The following is a 22,492-nucleotide window of genomic DNA, read 5'->3' as shown; positions in this document are numbered from 1 at the left end:
AACACGAGATATTTATTTCTGTATTTTTGTAGAGAAAAACATCAAAGGGTAATGGTATGGTCCCTAAAATGGAGTCATTAGGGCCAGAGATGTATCCATATGAGCCATTGGTGACTGGTCATCTACCTCTTGTAAATTCTAATTTTATTTGAAAAAATTCCATTGTATTTGTGATAACTAGTATTCATTTTTCTCTTGAACTTATCTTCTTCGTCTCTTCCTTGTGTTTGTTAATCTCTTTCTTGTGTTTGTTAATCTTGCGAAGTAAACTTGGAATAATTTGGCCTGATCTTTCACGCATTGGAGGATCAATCCAACACAAAGTAGTTGCATCCTCCAAGTTCCTAAAAATTTTCGACCTAAAAAATTATAAAAAAATAAATTTCGAAACAAAGAAAAAAATAGGTATTCAAATAGGAAAATTTACCCTGTAGTTGAGGCAAGTTGAGTATCTTCTTGATGAATTCAAGTCGGTCCATGAAGTTCTTGAGATTGGCCTTCTTAAACAGTAGCAATTGACATCCATTTTTGAGAAATAAGAAAGGGAACAAAAAAAACAAGGTAAAAAGTTGAGGCATAGGGATAAGAAATATATGAAATAAAAATTGGGAAAACATGGAGCCAAAAAAACGAGGGAAATAAGTTGGGTAGGGTTGGATGTGAAGTGAATAGACGTTTCTATCCTCAAGTCATGTCACTCAGGCGCAGGGGATACTGGCTAAAATCAAACGAAAATTGGAAAATTGGGACACCGTGCAACAAATTATTGAGTTCAAGTACAATTTTGCCCATTTTTTTAGTCCAGGGGGTAAGGTGCAAAACGGACAATAGTTTGGACGGCAAAGTGAACCCTTTTAAATATGTAGAAATTGCACTTCTTGGTGTACCAATGAAAATAGAGTTTATGGGGATTATGTGTACATTCAGAGATTTTAATTGCTACATTCTTCTACATAAACAAATTCGATTGTTGAACTTAATAGCTTCTCATTGATATTGTTGTTGTTGGTTGTATTTGAGAATGCATTTTTTGTCAGAAATTTTGTGTATAAATGATTTTTTTTGTTTTTTTTTTCCCTTTCTTTTCCACCTTCGACGATCGAATTTCCAAAGGTCATTTGCAAAATGTGGGTTGTTGGCTCAATTTTATTCGTCCCCAAATTTTGTAAGGGTAGTACGGGGATTTCTTGAAAATATACTGCAACCGGCAGAAAAATTGGCTTCCAGGGATGATATTAAATGAAATTAAAACTACAGGGGAACGTTTGTTTTTTACTCGAAAGATGAGGGACTAAAATGAAATATCCAGCAAACTTTGAAGTCTTCTCTACCGACTGACTGGGTGTAAAATCAATAAATTATTTACGGTAACAAACACTCTCTCTCCCCTTTTCTCCCTCCATTCGTGTAAAATAATGGGCAGGAAATTCTTCGTAGGCGGCAACTGGAAATGCGTATGTCTCTCGCTTTTCTAATCTTCCAGTAATTATCACTAATTTTTTTGTTGTTGAATTTATTGTACGAGTCTGATGAAATTTCGTTCAATAGTATATTAATTCATTCTTGTTTAGGGTTAATAATGAATCGTATGTATGTATATATATCAAACCCTAGTTACAAGATCAAGAAAGTGACGAGCGTGATAGTGATTCTTGTTTTCTTGTAATTAGTTTAATTTTGCTGTATCATGAAATTTGATTAGTTTTTTAGCTAGAGAGTACTAGGTTAACTAAGAATAGTTGTTTGAGATAGTTGCCAGTTTAATTTTGTTTCGGTGCTGAGTTTATTTATTTTTCCATGTATTCGATTAATTCACCCCTTGTATTTTTACAACTTGGAATTCGACATTTTCATCGTTTCTTGGATACGATGTCATTTATTTCAGCTTGTTCTTGGATGACCTTTTAACTGTATTTCATCAGACCCAATATAATCTTGGGGAATATCAGAAATTGATCAATAAATTTTGAAAAAAAGTTGGCATTTGTGTGATACGAAACAATCTTATGACGGGTTGGTAATAAAATCACGTTTATACCCATAACACCCTTTTCTCCCTTTATTTTTTACTTTTTTCCTCTGTGCAAGACTTACGAGCAGTTGTGTCATAGACTTGCTGTGTAGAATTAATTTTGAGAATTTACTGTTGTATGTATGGCCGTCGGTCGAGCATTGCAGAATGGAACGACTGAGGAGGTAAAGAAGATTGTGACCACTCTAAACGAAGCTGAAGTGCCTTCAGAAGATGATGTAGGTGAGTATTTCGGATCTTAATTTCAATAAGGTTACTTGTTGTGACGGAGCACTCATTTTATGTAGATGATTTTTTTTACGGGTCTTTTGTTTATCACCTAAGTTTGCCTCGTGTTTTTTATTTTTTCCGGCAGAGGTTGTTGTAAGCCCTCCATTTGTGTTTCTTCCAATTGTGAAGACTTTATTGCGCTCTGATTTCTCTATTGCTGCACAAAACTGTTGGGTGAGGAAAGGTGGTGCTTTTACTGGCGAGATTAGGTACGTACTTAAGGTGCATTCACCTTCTTATTTCATGATATCTGCCTCAACATCGACGCGTTAACCTTCTTTTTTGGATGCTAATTACAGTCTGAGCTGTTCTTACAATCGGGCTCTGTGTTTTCAATAGCTACTCTTACAGCCCTATTAGGTTTTCTATATATTCGTAGTAGCTATTGTCGAAAGATTTACTTTCACTAATGTGGGGTACTGGAGTTTACTTTACTAAGAGTTTTTTTAATGTAGATGCACACTAACTAAGAATTTTTTTGAACAGTCTTGATTTTGATTTGTAGGGGAAAAAATCTTTACTTTACAAAAATACCCCTGTGTAGATTTCCACCTTCTCTTTCTAATTTCATTAATCTATCATTACTGTTGGGGGTAAAGTTGAAAAAAAAAAAAAAAAATTATGCATTGAAACTCCAAAGTGACACTTATTATGTGCTTTGTAGATACCGATATTATGTTATCTAGCTTTATTGTTTGTCTTTTGATAATTAATTGGTTCTCTTACTGGTTTGCAGTGTGGAGATGCTACTGAATTTGGGTGTTCCTTGGGTTATCCTAGGTCACTCTGAAAGAAGACTCGTATTAAACGAATCGAATGATGTAACCCCACTACAACCGATGTTTTTTTTTCTTATAAATAATCAACGACTAACAGACAGTTTATATTGTTGTGGAGTTAGTTTGTTGGGGATAAGGTTGCTTATGCAGTTGATCAAGGCTTGAATGTGATAGCCTGTGTCGGTGAGACACTGGAGCAGCGAGAATCGGGATCTACAATGGCTGTTGTTGCTTCACAGACCAAATCAATCGCAGGTATATACATATTTCACGATATTTATTTATTAATTTTATTTAAAAAGATCAAGTGCGGTGGTGTTTTTTAATTTGTTGAATTTGGTTAACTAGCACCGTAATAATGTAGTTGTCGACATTGATTTGTAGAGAGAGTGTCAAGCTGGTCGAATATTGTTTTGGCTTACGAGCCCGTTTGGGCCATTGGGACAGGCAAAGTTGCAACTCCATCACAAGCTCAGCAAGTAACTTCCCTGCAATTATTTGTTTTCTTTACCTTTTTTTTTAATCATTTTTTATATTAAAATGATATGCTCGATAGTCAAAGTTTATCGAGTAAGGCTCACACTTAACTTACAAATCCTTCGCCACCTGGATTTGTCATCTTTATCTACAAATTATGTGTATTATTCGGAAAGGTTGTCGCTAAATAATCGTTAATTTCACAGCTTTCGCTCTAAATTATTGGATTTATTTTTAGTCAGTTAAAGATTTAAGATAACAATTTCGTGCAGGTTCATTTGGAATTGAGGAAATGGCTTAATGACAATGCTGGTGCACAAGTTGCTGCATCTACGAGAATTATTTACGGAGGTATGTAGTTTGACTGTGTTCTATCTATTGCATTTGTAAATGTCAAAGAGGATGCCATAGTGTTTTGCTAGGACTTGGAAAAATGCTTGAATTTGCCCTCGAAATTTGCTGGGGGTAATAATGCAATACTATGCCTAAAAGAATAAATTGGAATTAATTCCAATCTTATGCTACACCTCTTCTATATGTAGGAGACTAGGTTCCTAGTGGGGTCTTAATTCTTCTACTTTAAATTTTATCTTTATTGATATAGGGTCAATTACGAACAACCCCTTAAAGTGGTAAAGCTAAATTATTGAGAAAAAACCCCCAAAATTCAGGGTGTTATTTCGTAAGTTGACCTTACCCAAGTGGTCTTCATAAATAAACCCTGGAGATACTATTTTATTTAATTATAAATAAATATCTTCTATTTAATATAATACAAGTGAAAACATTTATGATAAATATCAACTATGCTGGGTGTTTTACCAATTTCATAAAGAAGGCACAATAATGAAAACATATTATTTCTAGAGAAATTAGGCATTGTAATTATAGTGTTGATGAAGGCCGGTCAAAGGCCATAAACTGAAAATTGCACAACCATTGCATTGACAATTAATATTCACATAAATTTATCTGCCCTTATTAAACACTTGATAAATTTCTTTGTTTTAGTTGCTATGTCGCATAGTAAGGGACAAAACCGTCATATTGATATTTTTTACGGACTTAGCCTGCTACAATCTAGGTAGAAATGTATCTATAATGTATAAGTATAAACCTATATTTTTAATATTTACATGTTTCCCCATGTTCGCGTGTCCTTTTTTATGATTATATATTTACAAACCCATAATTGTATGTAATGAATAGAAGAACCCAAATATTCCATAATATTTTCCGACCAGAATTATTTTTACATACGTCCTTTGTAAACTGAAAGGTTCCGTAAATGGAGCAAACTGCAAAGAGTTGGCTATGCAGCCTGATGTGGATGGCTTTTTGGTTGGTGGAGCATCTTTAAAGGTATATTGCTTTAATTTGTCGTCTGTCACATTTTTTGAATATTCGACTTTCGTATTTAATTTAATCCTTTTTTTTTTCCGATTCAGCCGGAGTTCGTTGATATCATCAAGTCAGCAACTGTGAAGAAGAGTACCCAGACTTGAAAATTTGGATAATTACATGTTTGAATTTAGACAGTGTAACGAATATTAGGAATCAACAATACTTGTGTACTGAATGGTTTGTGTAGTTAATCTAGTATTCCTGCCTTTTAACTTATTTTATATTTCACATATGTGGTTAGAGTTTGTGAAAGCTCTATGGTACATAGGTGGTGTTTGCAAAAGCTTACTTAAAAGCAAGAGTTTGTGATTCTGAGTTAAGGGGATATTAAATTTTTATTTGTAAAAGTTGGGGGTGTTTGTAAATATGCCGGAAAATTTACTGAAATAGAAAGAACAAGTTTTAGGGGTGCTTTTAAAAAAAATAGTTTAAAGCAACTTATTTTTAGAGAAGGAAAAGAAAAAAATGATTTTACAAACATCTAAAAACAGATTATGAGCAAAAAAAAAAAACTCCGAAGTTGTTTCAAAAAGCTTTTGCAAACACCGCCATAGGACTAGTAGGTATTTTCTTATGAAATTGGTTGTTAAATAAATGAATCAATTAATAAAGAAAATAATAATAATAATAAAAAAATTATTACAAAATACGTAGAGGAAAAAAATAGAATATATATTTTTAAGATGCCATTACAAAGAACGGTGAATAATAAAAAAAGACGCAAATCGTTGCACTGAGATAAGAATGAAAAAAATAAAGAAAAGATATAATAAAAAAAAGTTAGTAGAGAAAAAAAAATTACTAAAAATTTCTTAGCGTTTCTTAGGGTTGCCCTAGCCGTTCTTTCTTAAAATTAATAATATTTATTGTAGCAAAAATACCATTAAGTCAAATCAATCAAATCCCCAAAAAATATCTCTATCAAAACAAATTCCCAAACATCTATCTTCTAATTATTAACTAAACAATTAAATTAATTCATTAAAAAACTATAATATTTATATTGCAAACTCATACTCTAAAAACGCCATCGCCGCCGCGTCACCGCCTATGACTTCGTACACTATGAGGCTTATGACTCTGTGAACTGCAAATAGCAAACTGAAAATTATATTATTGAATTGCAAACAACAAAATACCCACGAATTTGCATTATTGAATTGCAAACAAAAAACTACCTATTACTTCGTCAAATGCAAACAGCGAACTGAAGAAAAAGAATAAGCAGAACTGGTTCCGGAAGTGGTAAGTTGGTGCAAGGTCGTAGGATCAAATCCTGACAGCCGTAGTGTGGGAATTTCAACTCCAATGAGGGTTGGTTCCTTATGGGCACCAAGTCCGGGTCCGCTACCTTAACGGGCCGTTGAGTTACCATGATTTACGTTCCTCCATCAATCCTTGTCGGGCCAAGGGATGGAGGCCCTGGGGGCGAGGGATTTCGCCTTTTTTTTGTGCAAGCAAACTGAAAAAAAAAATCAGCATCACTAAATACATCAAAAAAATTGTTTGTGGAACACGTTGCAAACAACAAAAACATTGAACAAAGTGTTTGTAAAAATGTAACTTAAGAAATACCTTACAAATTGTAAACCAGAGGAATCGAATATCAACACCAAACGCAATTTTTCAAAATACAAACGAAGTTAAACCAACCTCCCAACGAAAATTACTACCAACAAAAGATGGGAAGGTTCCACATACGGAAGACACAATGCGAATTTTGGCTAGGGTTTTGGATTTCTGATTTTTTTTTTTTTTTTTGGCAGGGGGAGGGGATGTTTGTTGTCCTCTTTAATTCTTCACCGAGAAATCATCTCATAATCTAAAAGATCCCTTTTTTCATTCTCTATAATATTTCTTCATAAAAAAATTAAGAAAAAGAAAAAAAAATATAGAGAGAGAGAGAGAGAGAGAGAGAGAGAGAGAGAGAGAGAGATGCGAGATTAAATATATGGTGAGATAGACGTGAGATTGGAGAGAGATGAAGTGTTATATAAAATTTGTTTTCTTATTAATTAAGGATATGTATGTCTATATACTAATTATTTATTTTTGTTCAAATGACATATGCCTATATTTATCTAGCAATTAGGATCTGCAGCTATATAAGTTCAAAATAAAGGGTGTCTAGCAAATTTCCGCTTTAATTTATTATGAATGTACATACAATGAATGTAAAATAATAGGTTGGTTGCAAGTATAAAGATGATCAATGGTTGTGATCTATGTTATTTATTATCTTGCTGTTAGGGTGGTCTCTTCGTCGAGTGATCAACTTTCCACGAGACATTTATGAAGACTAGTTTGTTCGATTACTGTTATTAAGTTCTTTTTTTCTTTTTTCCTTTTGGGTAAATAAGTTTCATCTAATCGGTAGTAAGGAAATTCAAACTTAGGTCGATTAATACAAACACACGTACTCCAACTGCTAAGTCATCTCTTGTGCGATTTATTAAGTTCAATTGACTATATAAGACGTGGTAAATAAGTCATAAAGTTTAAACGTTAGTAAACATTAATTCGACAATATTCGTACTTTTAAACTTACCACCAAAGTTGAAATACACAATAAAATGTTGTTAATTGATCAAAATAGTAGTAGCACTGCGATTAACTTTGTAGAAGTTGCTAGAAAAAATAAACCAATTTTATCCTTCAAATCATATATTGATTTTGGTAAGATCTTTTGGAGATAATAAATTATATATAATATTAGATTTTAGCAGATGTTTTGATGTTATGGCATTGCATAACATGGTCTATTTGAAAGAGAGGAACTCGAAAATATTTCAAGGAAAATATTTATCAAGCGAATCAATGGTAGAATCCATCAAAATCAAAACTTGGTCGTTGATAAAAGCATTGCAACTACATTCATCCTCGTACGGCATTTCAGATTGGTTTATCGCCCCACTATTGTTTAAATTTTGCTAATATCTCTCGAAAGTCTTAATGTAGCCAACACCATGTAATATGTATTCTGGAAAGTGTGGGAGTGTATATTGTACAATCGCACATCTTGCGCTTGTTTAATATAATCGTCTTTTTCCGGAAAAAAAACAAAAAGAATAGATTCATCCTAACGAGTCAACATCTTACTACCTAAACAATTGATTAGTCATTAGACAATTAATTCAATCTCATTTAATCTAAATGAACTAGATATAGGAAATTGAATAAGGCCGAAGTGATCTAAGAGTAGGGCTCATTTGAGATACCTTCCTCGGCCCCTAGTAAATTAGAGAAAAACCCAAGCTAAAATTATACTTATGGATACCCCATGGATCGACAAAGTACTTAACATTACGTCTAATTGAATAGAACTGGCGACCTCCCATTAAAACAGAGTATTGAAATCTCTCTTATAACGCGCAATTCCCAACAACATAGCTACTCAAACACGCAACAAATATGTGAATGTTATCTTCTCATACATTCTTCGTTTCTGCAAAACTTTTGAAACCGCCCATCTTCACCCAAATCTGCTCCCAAACCTCCAATGATGTCTAATTTGTACAACCTCTACAACAAAAAAAATGGTGAAAACAATAAAAGCAAACATACAATTTGGGTGTTTTCTTTACAAATCTATCAATTTACAGTGACTAGGTTTAGTCACCGTCTGTCATATAAGATCTTTGTAGTATTTTATTGTTCTAAAACCAAAAAAACACTGATTCTCTGTACATGCGGTTGAAAAATGGCGAACGAACACAACGACATCAATATCTGAATGTAACAACATAACATGAATCACTTAAAACTACCTGAAAACATACATTAACACTGCTCACGCTGGCCGCATATAGAAATGTCAAATATGCAAATACAACTACATGTTACAACGGACATAACATCAAAATCCTTCACTTCTGAGTATCTATGCCCCAACGAAACAACGCCATGCAAAAATTCGCTATGAACAACAAACAGCGGTGTCGCGATCATATCCTCTACACGATAATTCAAAAAAAAACTCGACATGAAATAATTACGACGGAGGAAATGACTTTCTTCCAGATTTTTCTCCAAATGTTCCTTCAATAAGGTACGCGTGTTACGTTGCGCAAGCGGAAATAATGCGCTTGTGAAAGACAAACAACCAAAATGAAATAATACGTTTACCTTACGTGGATTTTGTATTTATATTTTATTATATTTGTGTTTTAATTGGTATAGTTTGTATTTTATGTGTAAAGCCATAAATAGGTGTTCATGAAGGAAAAATCATAAAAATTAAGGAAAAAATGGCAATTTCGAGCTTTGTAGTTCGAAGTTATTTTTGCAATTTCGGCAATTGTTGATTCGTTTAGAATAGAGCTTGTAAATTTTGTTGAAATAGCATCTACCGTAATAAAATGAGTTATATATCTGCAAATATAATTACAATGTTAAATGGGTAGTTTACTAGTACTGCAGCAACCTTTATCCAATTTGTTCGGAAATGTTTAGTTATTTTTTGTACGTATCAAATTAAAGTCAATATAATATTGTACTACCCAAAATATGTTTAGATTTAATTATATTTGTGTTACAATTGGTATAGTTTGTATTTTATAAGTGCAAATCCATAATTATGTGTCCATAAAGGAAAAACCATAAAAAAGAAAGAAAAAGAAAATGCAATTTCGGGCTTTGTAGTTGGAAGTTATTTTTGCTTTTATTATTCCCCTATAAAAGAAAATGTAATTTTCGTGATGTTCCATATCGGCAATTGTTGATTCGTTTATAATAGAGCTTGCAATTTTTTTTCGAAATAGCATCTATCGTAATAAAATGAGTATCTGCAAATATAGGGTAAATTACAATCAACCCCCTGAGGTATGATCAAATTACAAAATAATCTCTCTTGTTTGGATAATTACAACCACCACTCAACTATAAATCTTTTTACACGTCCACCCATGCAGTTTCAAATTTCGTGGAATTTTCGAGATTATATGGATTATTATCACTTTTGTACTCGTTTTATCCTATTCGAACTCCACATTTTAAAGCAAGATGATCATAATATATGTTTTTAATCTAGTATAAACCAGATTGTGGTGCATCAGAAACTGTTTTGTGTACAAACTAGAGCACATTTCACGAAATCTAAATGATTATGTTGAATTTGACACTATAAGGGTACAAATGTAATTATCCAAACATGAGGGATTTTTTCATAAATTGACCATACCTCAGGGATGGTTGTAAATTACCCGCAAATATAAGTCCAATTTCAAATGGGGTACGTACTATAGTACTGCAGCTACTTTTATCCAATTTGTCCGGAAACTTTTGTTATCTTTTGTACGTAGCAAAATTAAAGTCAATATAATATTGTACTACCCTAAATTTTCTGAGTGTACTACTCCTCTAATTAAATGATCACAACTACCTTAGCCTTTCCATCTTATCTCGTGGCCTCGTACAATTAACCCAACCTCAATCTTCATCCTATCCCAGCAATATATAACATAACATAACATAACATTCACCGGAGAAAAGTATAACTCGCGGAGATGAACGACGGAGGCCACATGCACGGCATGGCGGCGCCGCCGCCATTAGGAGGAGGCAATTATTCGTCCAACGGCACAACAACGATGACGATGCACCGCCGCCACATGATGATGCACATGACGTTTTTCTGGGGGAAGAACGCCGAGATCTTGTTCAACGGATGGCCGGGCTACGACCATCTGGGCATGTACGTATTAGCACTGGCGGTGGTCTTTTTCCTCGCCCTCACCGTCGAATGGCTCTCCCACTGCAACATCCTCCGGCCGGAAACCGCCTCCAACCGGCGGGGGGCGGCGGCGGCGATTGGGGTGATGCAGACGGTGTTATATGCAGTGAGGATTGGGTTGGCGTACCTTGTTATGCTCGCCGTCATGTCTTTCAACGCCGGTGTGTTTCTTGTTGCTATTGCCGGACACGGTGTCGGATTTTTCTTGTTTGGGAGTAGGGCTTTTAACAAACAGAATCATTCTTCCGGCAAAACTTCTGATCTTCCGCCGATGAACTGTTGATGTAGCTTTTGAAATTGTTCTCATAGGTCTGATGATTTGTCTTTCAAATGTAAGATTTTGTTGATCGTTCCCTATTTACTCTTTGGATCAATAGAATAGAAAGATTTTGTAATTTATTTTGTGATATTTCTGTACGCGCTACTGATCAAGGAATTATTCGTATTTCAATTACTCCATATCCCAATTTTTTCACCTAATGTAGGTGTTTTTACCTTCCCAATTTATATCTAAAATTACGAAGATTTGGTTTTAGTCTATCATCGTGGTCAAACCATATATCACTATATTATCAAATTCTATATTTTCACCAAATTTTTCGGTGAAAATTTTTGTAACTCCTTCCGCTTCCACTATTTTACCATTTTTTTTTTCACAAAATCCTATTTTTCTTATCAAATATAGAAATTAAAATAGAATTATCTGTAATTAATACCATTTTATAATTAACATATAAAATTATTATATTAACTAATTTCATGTGATTACGAATTTATAAACATATATATAGAAAATATATTATTGTTAATTAATGAACTAGTGTTCAAAAGATTAATTATTATTATTATTATTATTATTATTATTATTATTATTATTATTATTATTATTATTATTATTATTATTATTATTATTATTATTATTATTATTATTATTAAATAAATATAAATATGTTTGGCTCTTATAAGTTATATGTTTAAACAATAAATATGTTTATTATCAAAACCAACAAAACATAACATTATATCGGAACATAAAAAATTACAAGACAAATTATATAAATCAAATACATATAAACTACTTAGCAGCCTCTTTTTTTTCCTAGCCAAATTTTTCTTTTATTGATTCAAAGGGGTCTCGTTAAAACCTTGTTTGGCCTAACAAGGAAAGAGTACCCCTTATTTTCTCAGATTAATAGTCTTGACTATCATAGTTCGAATTAGAGAAATGTCCATCGCCAGTAGGTTTGCCATAGTTGCATTTTCTGTTGTTGTTTGGAGATTCCGGGGCATAAACATCTTCATCACTTGGTCCACTTCCCTCTGCACTAAAATTCAAATTCCTAGCAGCTTCTGACATGCTTTCCCTATTAATGATGGCTTGTTTCTTATCACTCTAGAGTTGTTTACTAAAGGGTGTGAGAATACTCAAATCCACTCTCATAACCTCCATATCTTGTTCAGAAGCCTTTAATTTTAGTTTTTTTTTTCTTTAGTGTCTATTTTTTTCTGCTTAAGGCTCGCCAATAAATCCGAACGCGCTTCTCTTCGCCTCTCCATATCTAAGTACTCTGCATACTGTTTTTGCATGAGATCTTGGCTCTTTCCAGCATAGTTCATCATCTCCGGCATGCCACATGGGATCCTTTTTCTTTTGTGAGTCTTTTTTTTTTGTTTTCGCTCCTTTCATTCCCCTTGGTCTGTCCTGTGGGTCACTATGTCCAAGAGGAGATGATGAATTATCTCCAAGAGGAAATGAAGTACCGTATCCAATGGGAGATGTTGTACTCGGCTGAATAGGTTCAGCCTATTTCATGTGAAATTTTAATATTTTTCAAGCATATGATCAAATTTAAATGGTTGACTTTTGGGTTCTTTGGTGATATATAGTTCTTTGTCCTCCGCAAGCTGTAAAGGTTAGTAATAAAAATATTTAATGGGAATAAATTATAATGAATTATTAAGTATTAATAAGACATATACTTACCATCAGTGGCGGAGCCAGGATTTGACTTACGGGTGGGCTAAACTTTACGGGGGGTTCGGTGGCAGTGCCCCCAATTTTTTTTTAGAAGCGATTCGTAAAATACATAACAAAACAAGTAAACATAATACTCAAAATGTAATTATTATAGCTCTTTAAACTACAATTGGATGGGCTAAAAATGAATTGAGTTGGCTAATTATATTAAATAATATTAAAATAACATTAAAAGAAATTGAGTGAGGGTGGGCTTCAGCCCACCCAACACTATACATAGCTCCGCCCCTGCTTACCATGCTTTCAGCATTGCCACCACTCTGATTTCGAATTGTAACTTGAATAAGCGTTGTCGGAACAATGTGTATGAATAAGCTATTTTGTCGAACCGAGAAGAGTATGTCTTGCAATGATTTATGTGGTAACTTGCAACTAGTAATATAAGTTAATGATGGTGGATGTATTACATATCACGCCATTACACATCAAACAATGAATTACGAAGCAAGACCATCTCACTATATTTCAAGCCAATCATCTTCATCATCTTCATCCACCAATGAATCTGATCTTGAAGATTCTTCAAACGAGTTTGATATTCAAACTCGAAACACTAATTATATATGGAATCATACCATTCAACAACATCGAATGATACAACAATATTATTTATCGCAATCTCAGGATCATGTTACCTGGGGTGGGGCTGTTGTTGGCCATGCATATACGGATGGTGAAAGGGAAGCTGGCGCAGTTCTACAAAAAATGACTACTTTGGCGAAAATCCCACATACGACACACAATTCCCCAGGTGATTCTGAATGAGTAGTGATTTGTTTTAATAAATTAGAAGGGCTTTAAAAAGAACACTCAACTTCATGGAGGAAATCGTACGACAGTACATGACGACAAATTTTACGTCTTATCACAAAATGTGTGCATCTATCCAATTTCTTGGTTACGGTATTTCTGCTGATTCATTTAATCAATATTTTCGGATTGCTCAGTCAACTCTAATCAGATTGGTTAAAAAATTACCGTCATATCGTCAAGATATTTGGTGAGATTTATCTGAGAAATCCAAATGCGGAAGACATTGAAAAGTTGTTACAATTTGCAGAATCTCGTAGTTTTCCTTGGATGTTGGGGAGCCTAGATTGCATGCACTGGGAGTGGTAAATTTGCCCAACAGCTCATGCGGGGGCCTACCGTGGACGCAACAAAAAATGCATTATCATATTTGAAGTAGTAGCGTCGCATGATACTTAGATATGACATGCATTCTTCAGCTTCCCATGTACACATAACGATGTTAATGTCCTACAAAATTCAAATCTATTTCAAGCATTAACCAATGGTACATCTATACCAGTTAATTATTCGATCAAAGGTAGGAATTATAATGTCGGTTATTATCTAGCTGACGGTATTTATCCTAAATGGTCACCTTCAGTACAACCCACTAGTGTACCCAAATGTGCCAAAGAAACTTATTTCTTACAGAAACATGAATCGTATCGCAAAGATGTAGAACAAGCATTTGGAGTTCTTCAAGCTCGGTTTGCAATTATTAGAGGAGCGGCTCGATTCTGGAAGAAAAAAGACTTACATGATGTCATGTTTGCATGCATTATTATGCACAATATGATAGTTGAGGAGGAACGTAATGGATATCTAAACGCTATCCTTGACTATGAAAGTTCACCCACTATCCCTCTAGATGAACTTTCAAGAGGTATAAATAATATGAAATATGTTAGTTTTCTTGGTCGACATCGAAATCTGATAAATCAAGGAGAACATAAAGAACTAAGAAGAGTAGCACATATGTGGAATGAACATGACCAACTAGATGATGTTGAAGATGATGATAGTAATGATGATGATAATAATAGTGAATGAGACACTGTGCTAATAAGGGGTACTCTTTCCTGCTAGGCCAAACAAGGCTTTAATGAGGCCCCTTTGACCTTCAAAATTATCAATGAAATAATTTGTTTTGGCAAAAAAAAAAAATGTTGTAACGTTTTATTTTTTTATTTTTTTTTTATTTTTTTTTATTGTAATATTTTTATGCATTTAGTTATAAAGTTATTGTTTATGTGTGGTTTTACTATATGCATAATAATTTACGTTGATTTTCATTCATGTTTCAATAGTTTTATAAAATTTAATATAATTTTAAGATTATATAATCAATAAAATTTACTACGTATAATCGGATCTATAGTCAATATTTTTAAAATTAAAACAGACTAAAATTATAATGAACATTAAATTTATAATTTTGTGATATATTTGGTGAAATACCGTGTGAGACCAAACCAAATGCTATTCTCTATAAATTGGAAAATGGTGAAATATTATTATTTTATTATTTAGTGTAAAATTTGATGGAATTAATGGGAGACCAAATACATTATTTCTTCACCAAAAGTAGTGAAATTATAGAATGGTGTGCTAAGCATGGGAGATAAACACAATTTTTCACCACAAAAAATAGGATTTTTTGGTAAAAAAATAGTGATTAGGTTGGAAGATGTTGAGTTTCTTTCTTTTTTCTTTTTTCCTTTTTTTTTTTTTATCTTTTATTTTTGGTAAAAAGAAAAACATACTTTTATCAGACAATATCTTCCAAACCTTTCTTTACAGGGGATAATTGCTTAATGTCCCTATAACTATAAGGATAAGCTCATTTTGTTATTTTGCTAAAAGTTCATGTGCACTCCCCTGTAATAGCTGCTCTGTCGAAGGAGTAGTCTTGTAATTTGATTGATTTACCTGTAGGAAATATGACTATTGTATTCTCTGAAATGATTGAATGATAAAATCATCTTTTTCTTCTCAAAAATAAAAATAAAAATAAGTATGAATCGAACCCCTTTTCTTTTATTAGGGAGATACCCATTATGCGTTATTCCCAAATTTACCCTCTCTCTGTCTTTTATCCATTACCCACTCCTTTGCGTTTTTCATTTTTTACAATTTATATTTTGCGTTTATTTATTTTATTATTATTATTATTATTATTATTATTATTATTATTATTATTATTATTATTATTATTATTATTATTATTATTATTATTATTATTATTATTATTATTATTATTATTATTATTATTATTATTATTATTATTATTATTTTTATTATTATTATTATTATTATTATTATTATTATTATTATTATTATTATTATTATTATTATTATTATTATTATTATTATTATTATTATTATTATTATTATTATTATTATTATTATTATTATTATTATTATTATTATTATTATTATTATTATTATTATCATTATTATTATTATTATTATTATTATTATTATTATTATTATTATTATTATTATTATTATTATTATTATTATTATTATTATTATTATTATTATTATTATTATTATTATTATTATTATTATTATTATTATTATTATTATTATTATTATTATTATTATTATTATTATTATAATTATTTTCAGAATACCCTTTTTGCTTTTTTTCATAATCAAGTGCAAAATTTCCGAAATCAACCATAGTTTAGTTTTCTTTCTTTTTTTAATTCAGTTTTTTGATGTTTTATTTTTTCAAAATAATTTTTTTTGTTTTTTTTTTTCTCGAAAATCAACTATAAGAAAATTGTAAAACAATTACAAAAAATAGTTTTTTTTTTCAAAATAGTAGGTTTACTAAAAATAAAAGTCACTACAAATTAATGAAAATCAACTACAAAATATCGAAATCAACTAAAAATTTGTCGAACTGAACTATAAAATCGTTGAAACAAACTATAATAAATCGAAAACAACTACAAGTTATCAAAATCAACTACAAAATAAAAAAACCCCAATTTAAGATAAACTACTATAATCAACTATAATTCGTTCCGTGTCTATACATTTCAATTGCAGATCCGTGGAAATTATGGATCTCCTCCGGCCAAGGGTTGGATCTGAAAGGCTGGGCGCGCGGGGGTGGGGTGGGGGGGGGGGGGGGGGGGGTGGGCATAGTCGGTGGGAGGCGAAATAGGCGTCACCTAGGGCCCTCGAATTTTTACGAAAATTTGGGGCCCCCAAATTATTTTATTTACACTTTATATATATTAGTACTTATTTTTAAAAAAATATTATATATAATATTTTGGAACATCGGTTCTAAAATAAATTTAAGTTAAATGATCAATAGATATTTTTTCAATTTTCTCAACTTTGGGGCCCCTAAATATTAAATTTATAATGTCTTAATTACTTATTTTTATTCTAAAATAAGAATAAATATTCATTAGTGTATTCAAGTTTATAAATATTTATGAAGTCTATTTGCTATAAAGATTATACGTCACGGGAGGAAGTGAACCAGAAAATCATATTCTTAATTTGAATTTTGTTCTACATTTTTAGCTACTTTATATTCATATATTTCAAAAAATATTTCGGGGGCACCGCCCTCGAACCCCCATAATCTTTTATTTCATGATTTTTAGAAAATATTATTTATATTTTTTTAATACATTCAATTTCTAACACCCATTAATAAAATAAAGATGATTTATCAAATAGGGGCCCCTGTTTTAAGTTGTTCTTTAAACCTCGCCTACAGCCCCCGGATTCTCAGGAATGGGCCTGTGAGTGGGGGGTGGGGGGTGGGGGGGCGGATAGGGTGGGGGGTGGGGGTTGGGGGTTTGAAGGTGTGTTGAGGAAGGTGGTGAGGATCTATGTTGCGGCTTTCGGGGCGGCAGAAATGCCGAAAACTGCGAGGACAATGAAGTTGATGATGGATTTGGCGTTACGGGTGTCGCCGGGGGTGAGGGCCTGCGTAGACGCCGGTACGGCAGGAAACGAGGCTATATATTTCGACGGAGCTAGGAATCGATTTTCTATGCTTGGACGATGCTGCAAGGACTGAATCGGGCCTCACTGATTGGTTTCCCTCTCGATAATCCAGCTCCACCTGAACCTATACGCATGGCTTGTGTAGACGAATTCACCAAACCCTTTATCGGCTCTGATTTTTGACCCAAGCTTAGTGTTTCGAATCGGAACAGAACATTTGTTGCAGTATATATATTTGGTCGTGTTGTAATTGTTGGCGCCAGATTTCTGTTAGTGAAGATTGAAGAAATCCGCCATACGTGGAAATTAAAGATTGGCAAAGATTTGTTTTTCATGTTTATTTTGGAATTAATTAGAGTCCTATTTTTGTAATATTGTTATTAGGACTTAGATTTATTTCCATGTATTATATTCTAGTTAGGTATCTTTTGTACTTATCTAGAATAGAAGTAGAAATCGACTAGGATTCTATTACCTAGTTAATCGATTTCTTAGGGCCCAAGTTAGGTTTAGGGTGGTGGATTTCGTGCCTATATAAGGCCCTCAACCTCATATGAGTCCCATGGAGCTTTAATAAGAAAAATCCCAGCATAAAGGCTTTGAAGGGTGCAGCCCGTGCTGCAGCCCCGTCGGCACATCAGGTGTGGCAACATAACAGGTTTCTTCTACCAGGCCATAAAGAAGATCGGCGTTTCGGGAGAAGTGCTTAAAAGATCTCGGGAGAGGTCGATCCGCCGTTTGAAGGGAGTTCAACATTGGAGGAAGTCCAAGAGTGCGGAGGAGGAATTGCTTTGATTATCAACAAGTTCGAGTCGTGTGCAAGAACGGCGTATCACATAAAGAGAGAGTCTTTAGTGTTTTATTAAGTCCTATTAATGTACACTTAAATCTGAACTAGTTTTGCAAGTCCTCGTGGATGTAGGGTACATTTGTATCCGAACCACATTAAATTCTTGTGTTCTTTATTCTGCTTTTAGTAGATTTATTACTGTGACAACACAAGAATTCTGTTACCACACCTAATGTCGTAACACATAGTCTGTCTCAAGGTAGTCAAAATCGGGATTTTAAGTGAAATCGGAGTGGGGTAGTAAAATCGGAAACGTAAAATCGGATCGTAAAATCGTAAGATTTTACATGCATTGTAAAATAAATATATTTAGTATTTACTACTTAGAAAACATCCGTAACACAAATAAAATAAGTCATAATATACATAAAATGTCCTAAAAAATATAAAACATCCCAACATTAATTAAACATAGTCTAACATAAGATAGCTGAAACTGACACTCACAACCGCTGGATGTTTTTTTAGCAGAAGAGAAGTAATTTCTTCTCGTCATGATACATTGTTATTTTAGGGCAGGGCTGAGCTTTATATATTCTGGATTATTTGGTAATTGGCTAAACAAATTTAGTTAAAAAACTGAATTTATGAGGCCAAAATCCAAAATTTCAGCCCAATTGTTGACAAAAACCAAAATCGCCAAAATCGCACTAAAATCGCGTTTTTAACGATTTTAACGATTTTGAACGCGATTTCACACGATTTTAAGGCACCTGCGATTTTAGTGCGATCTTACTCCTTTACAGTGTCTAAAATCTTAAAGTCTTACGATTTTAAGATTTAGATCTAGATTTTAACTACATTACTCTGTCTCAACAGATGAGTGGATTTTGACAGGCATTTAAATTCAACAGTAATCATACATGTTACATGTAAGTGTGTGTAACTCCCGAATTATTAACTTTTATGTATTTAATGTAAGAATGATGATGAACTAATTTTGTGAAATTATTATTTTGTTAAATATGTATATTAAAATGTATTAATACAAATATTATGCAAACTTAAACCAGTTATCAAGTAACATTGATAAGCCTCGATTCGATTGTTTTATCAAACGAACTCAAACACAATTTTAACAACCCGATAAAAACACTGACAACCGTGAAGAACAATGCGTCTGATTTCACTCGATTCATTACATACCGATATAATTGAAAAATGAAAATGAAAGTTTCTGGTTGTAGCCACCTAAATTTATGTATTATGTTTACAAGATAAGGTTAATTTATATATATATATATATATATATATATATATATATATATATATATATATATATATATATATATATATATATATATATATATATATATATATATATTGTACCTACTCTTATCCTAGCTTTCATAATTTATGCCAAGGGCTTAGTGGAACACCATCATCTCAGCAGTTCCTTGCAAATGAGTTCTACATGTTTGTTTAAGTTACTAATTATGTTAGTAAAAATTGATTAGTGCAATGGTTAAGTCCCTTAAATATATTTGTTGAGACAATGTATCACTTATTTACAAGTATCATTAGACATAGTGGAATCCCATGCAGTTAGTCAATTTTGATAAATGATAAGACAAAGTGGAATCCTATAAAAGGGTTTCCATATTCAATTACATGAATCACAAACAAACACAATAACTTATAGAAGAGGGAGTTGGAGCAAAATGGCAAGTTTGTGGCATAGACTTGTACTTTTACTGGTACTTTTTTTGCTAGCTACAAATGTAGCATCTAAGAAGAAAGGAGACGACGACGAGGACCAACCACGTTCGCCTCCTTATATTTACACGTCATCTCCACCGTCTTCATATATATACAAATCTCCTCCACCACCTCCTTACGCTTACAAATCACCTCCACCACCTTCACCATCTCCACCACCTCCTTATATAAACTGGTTTCCTGCACCACCTTCACCATCTCCACCTCCTATGTATGTTTACAGAGCACCGCCACCACCTTCACCTTCTCCACCACCACCATCCCCATCACCTCCACCTCTTTATGTTTACAAGTCTCCTCCCCCGCCATTTTCATCTCCACCACCTCCTTATGTTTATCAATCTCCTCCGCCACCTTTACCTTCTCCACCATCTTCCTATGTTTATAAGTCTCCTCCACCGCCATCTTCATCTCCACCATCTCTGTATGTATACAATTCTCCTCCACCACCTTCACCTTCTCCACCGCCTCCTTATGTATATCAATCTCCACCACCACCGTCACCATCTCCACCACCTCCTTATATGTACAAATCTCCACCACCGCCATCCCCGTCCCCACCACCTCCTTATATTTACAAATCACCTCCACCACCGTCTCCATCACCACCACCTCCTTATATCTACCAATCTCCACCACCACCTTCACCATCTCCACCGCCTCCTTATGTCTACAAGTCACATCCACCGCCATCACCTTCTTCACCACCTCCTAATGTATACAATTCTCCTCCACCACCTTCACCTTCTCCTCCACCGCCTTATATCTATCAATCTCCACCACCACCTTCACAATCCCCACCACCTCCTTATATTTACAAGTCACCTCCACCGCCTTTACCTTCTCCACCACCTCCTTATGTATATAATTCTCCTCCACCACCTTATATCTACCAATCTCCACCACCATCTTCACCATCTCCACCATCTCCTTATATATACAAGTCTCCCCCACCACCTTCACCATCTCCACCACCACCATCTCCATCCCCACCACCTCCTTATATTTATAAATCACCTCCACCACCTTCACCATCCTCACCACCTCCTTATGTATACAAATCACCTCCACCACCATCTTCATCTCCACCACCTCCTTATGTTTACAAATCACCTCCACCACCGTCTTCCTCTCCACCACCTCCTTATGTTTACAAATCACCTCCACCACCGTCTCCATCTCCACCACCTCCTTATGTATACAAATCACCTCCACCACCATCTCCATCTCCACCACCTCCTTATGTTTACAAATCACCTCCACCACCGTCTCCATCTCCACCACCTCCTTATGTTTACAAATCACCTCCACCACCCTCTCCGTCACCTCCACCTCCTTATGTTTACAAATCACCTCCACCACCGTCTCCATCTCCACCACCTCCTTATGTTTACAAATCACCTCCACTACTCTCTCCGTCACCTCCACCTCCTTATGTTTACAAATCACCTCCACCACCGTCTCCATCTCCACCACCTCCTTATGTTTACAAATCACCTCCACCACCCTCTCCGTCACCTCCACCACCTTCACCATCCCCACCACCTCCTTATGTTTATAAATCACCTTAACCCCCTTATATTTACAAATCACATCCACCACCTTCACCATCTCAACCACCTCTTTATGTATAAAAATCTCTTCACTGATATACATCTCCGCCATGCACCATTGTCTCCTTCACTTTGTCCGACATAGTACAATCACGACTCCTTTGCAAGAACTAGTCATATTCACAGTTCAAGTCACTACCTTATTCTACTATTACATCAGCAAGCCTATTTCCCTTTTATCTTATGCAGTTGTGCTTCCTATAATCCTCATTGATGTTGATTGTTTCCAGAGTATTGGTCAGACATGGAGAAAAAGTCGTTTTCGAGTTTGTAATTTTTTTAAATGTTATTTTATTTGTATAATATCATATATATTTTGTTCCATTATATATGTAACAATTTCTTCTTTTATTATGCTTATGTTTAATTAGTTTTATGACCCTCATTTAATTCACATATTGGAGCATAAATCAATATTCACAACACAATATTGTGTGGATTCCACATATTTAATTATATGTATGCTAGTAAGTGTACTTCAAATTGGATATCAAACCCTTAACATATAAGTGTTATGTTATATTTATACAAGACAAGTTTAAATATATATGTATATCAACTTGTACGTGTGGTTGCACTATTTAAGCAAATTAAGGAAAAATTGTTGGATACATTTGTTCTCTCTCAATCCCAATGAACTGAACAACTTGTTCACATTCATTGACTTTTTGAAGTTTATTAATTAGTTAATTTTAAATGGTTAATTAGTGGAAAATCCCATTACCTAATTACCAGTTCATAATTAGTAAGAATATGTCTATCTATATATGTATATGTAGAAAGGGTTTTCCTTGAATCATTTACAT

The 22,492-nt window shown here is 33.6% G+C and overlaps 3 protein-coding genes across 3 annotated transcripts; all 3 read left to right on the top strand.

Moving 5' to 3' along the window:
- The first annotated feature begins 1,279 nt into the window (after positions 1-1,279).
- On the top strand, positions 1,280-5,223 carry LOC105956620 (triosephosphate isomerase, cytosolic). The gene is made up of 9 exons (XM_012980473.2): positions 1,280-1,454; positions 2,179-2,254; positions 2,388-2,511; positions 3,039-3,123; positions 3,204-3,336; positions 3,466-3,560; positions 3,831-3,909; positions 4,838-4,920; positions 5,007-5,223. Exons 1-9 carry the CDS (start codon positions 1,416-1,418, stop codon positions 5,061-5,063), a joined length of 771 nt encoding a protein of 256 aa, XP_012835927.1. The 5' UTR covers positions 1,280-1,415; the 3' UTR covers positions 5,064-5,223.
- A 4,993-nt stretch (positions 5,224-10,216) lies between these two features.
- Positions 10,217-11,144, top strand: LOC105956539 (copper transporter 6). The gene has a single exon (XM_012980385.2). It carries the CDS (start codon positions 10,467-10,469, stop codon positions 10,974-10,976), a length of 510 nt encoding a protein of 169 aa, XP_012835839.2. The 5' UTR covers positions 10,217-10,466; the 3' UTR covers positions 10,977-11,144.
- An 8,871-nt stretch (positions 11,145-20,015) lies between these two features.
- LOC148764989 (uncharacterized) lies at positions 20,016-21,930 on the top strand. Its single transcript, XM_088812644.1, has one exon. The coding sequence runs from the start codon at positions 20,016-20,018 to the stop codon at positions 21,642-21,644; it is 1,629 nt and encodes a 542-aa protein (XP_088668770.1). The 3' UTR covers positions 21,645-21,930.
- Positions 21,931-22,492: the final 562 nt, after the last annotated feature.

Source organism: Erythranthe guttata, chromosome 14 (genome assembly GCF_056151865.1).
Source record: "Erythranthe guttata isolate IM_541 chromosome 14, IM_541, whole genome shotgun sequence".
Taxonomy (NCBI): Eukaryota; Viridiplantae; Streptophyta; class Magnoliopsida; order Lamiales; family Phrymaceae; genus Erythranthe; species Erythranthe guttata.
Note: the sequence above shows the minus strand (reverse complement) of the source record. Positions and strands in the feature narration are given on the sequence as shown.

Bases quoted from the DNA above. Each gene is read 5' to 3' on its own strand.
- LOC105956539 (XM_012980385.2), top strand. From the start codon at position 10,467: ATGAACGACGGAGGCCACATGCACGGCATGGCGGCGCCGCCGCCATTA.
- LOC105956620 (XM_012980473.2), top strand. From the start codon at position 1,416: ATGGGCAGGAAATTCTTCGTAGGCGGCAACTGGAAATGC. The intron at 2,512-3,038 runs GTACGTACTTAA...ACTGGTTTGCAG, and splicing joins GCTTTTACTGGCGAGATTAG to TGTGGAGATGCTACTGAATT. The intron at 3,337-3,465 runs GTATATACATAT...ATTGATTTGTAG, and splicing joins ACAGACCAAATCAATCGCAG to AGAGAGTGTCAAGCTGGTCG.
- LOC148764989 (XM_088812644.1), top strand. From the start codon at position 20,016: ATGGCAAGTTTGTGGCATAGACTTGTACTTTTACTGGTACTTTTTTTG.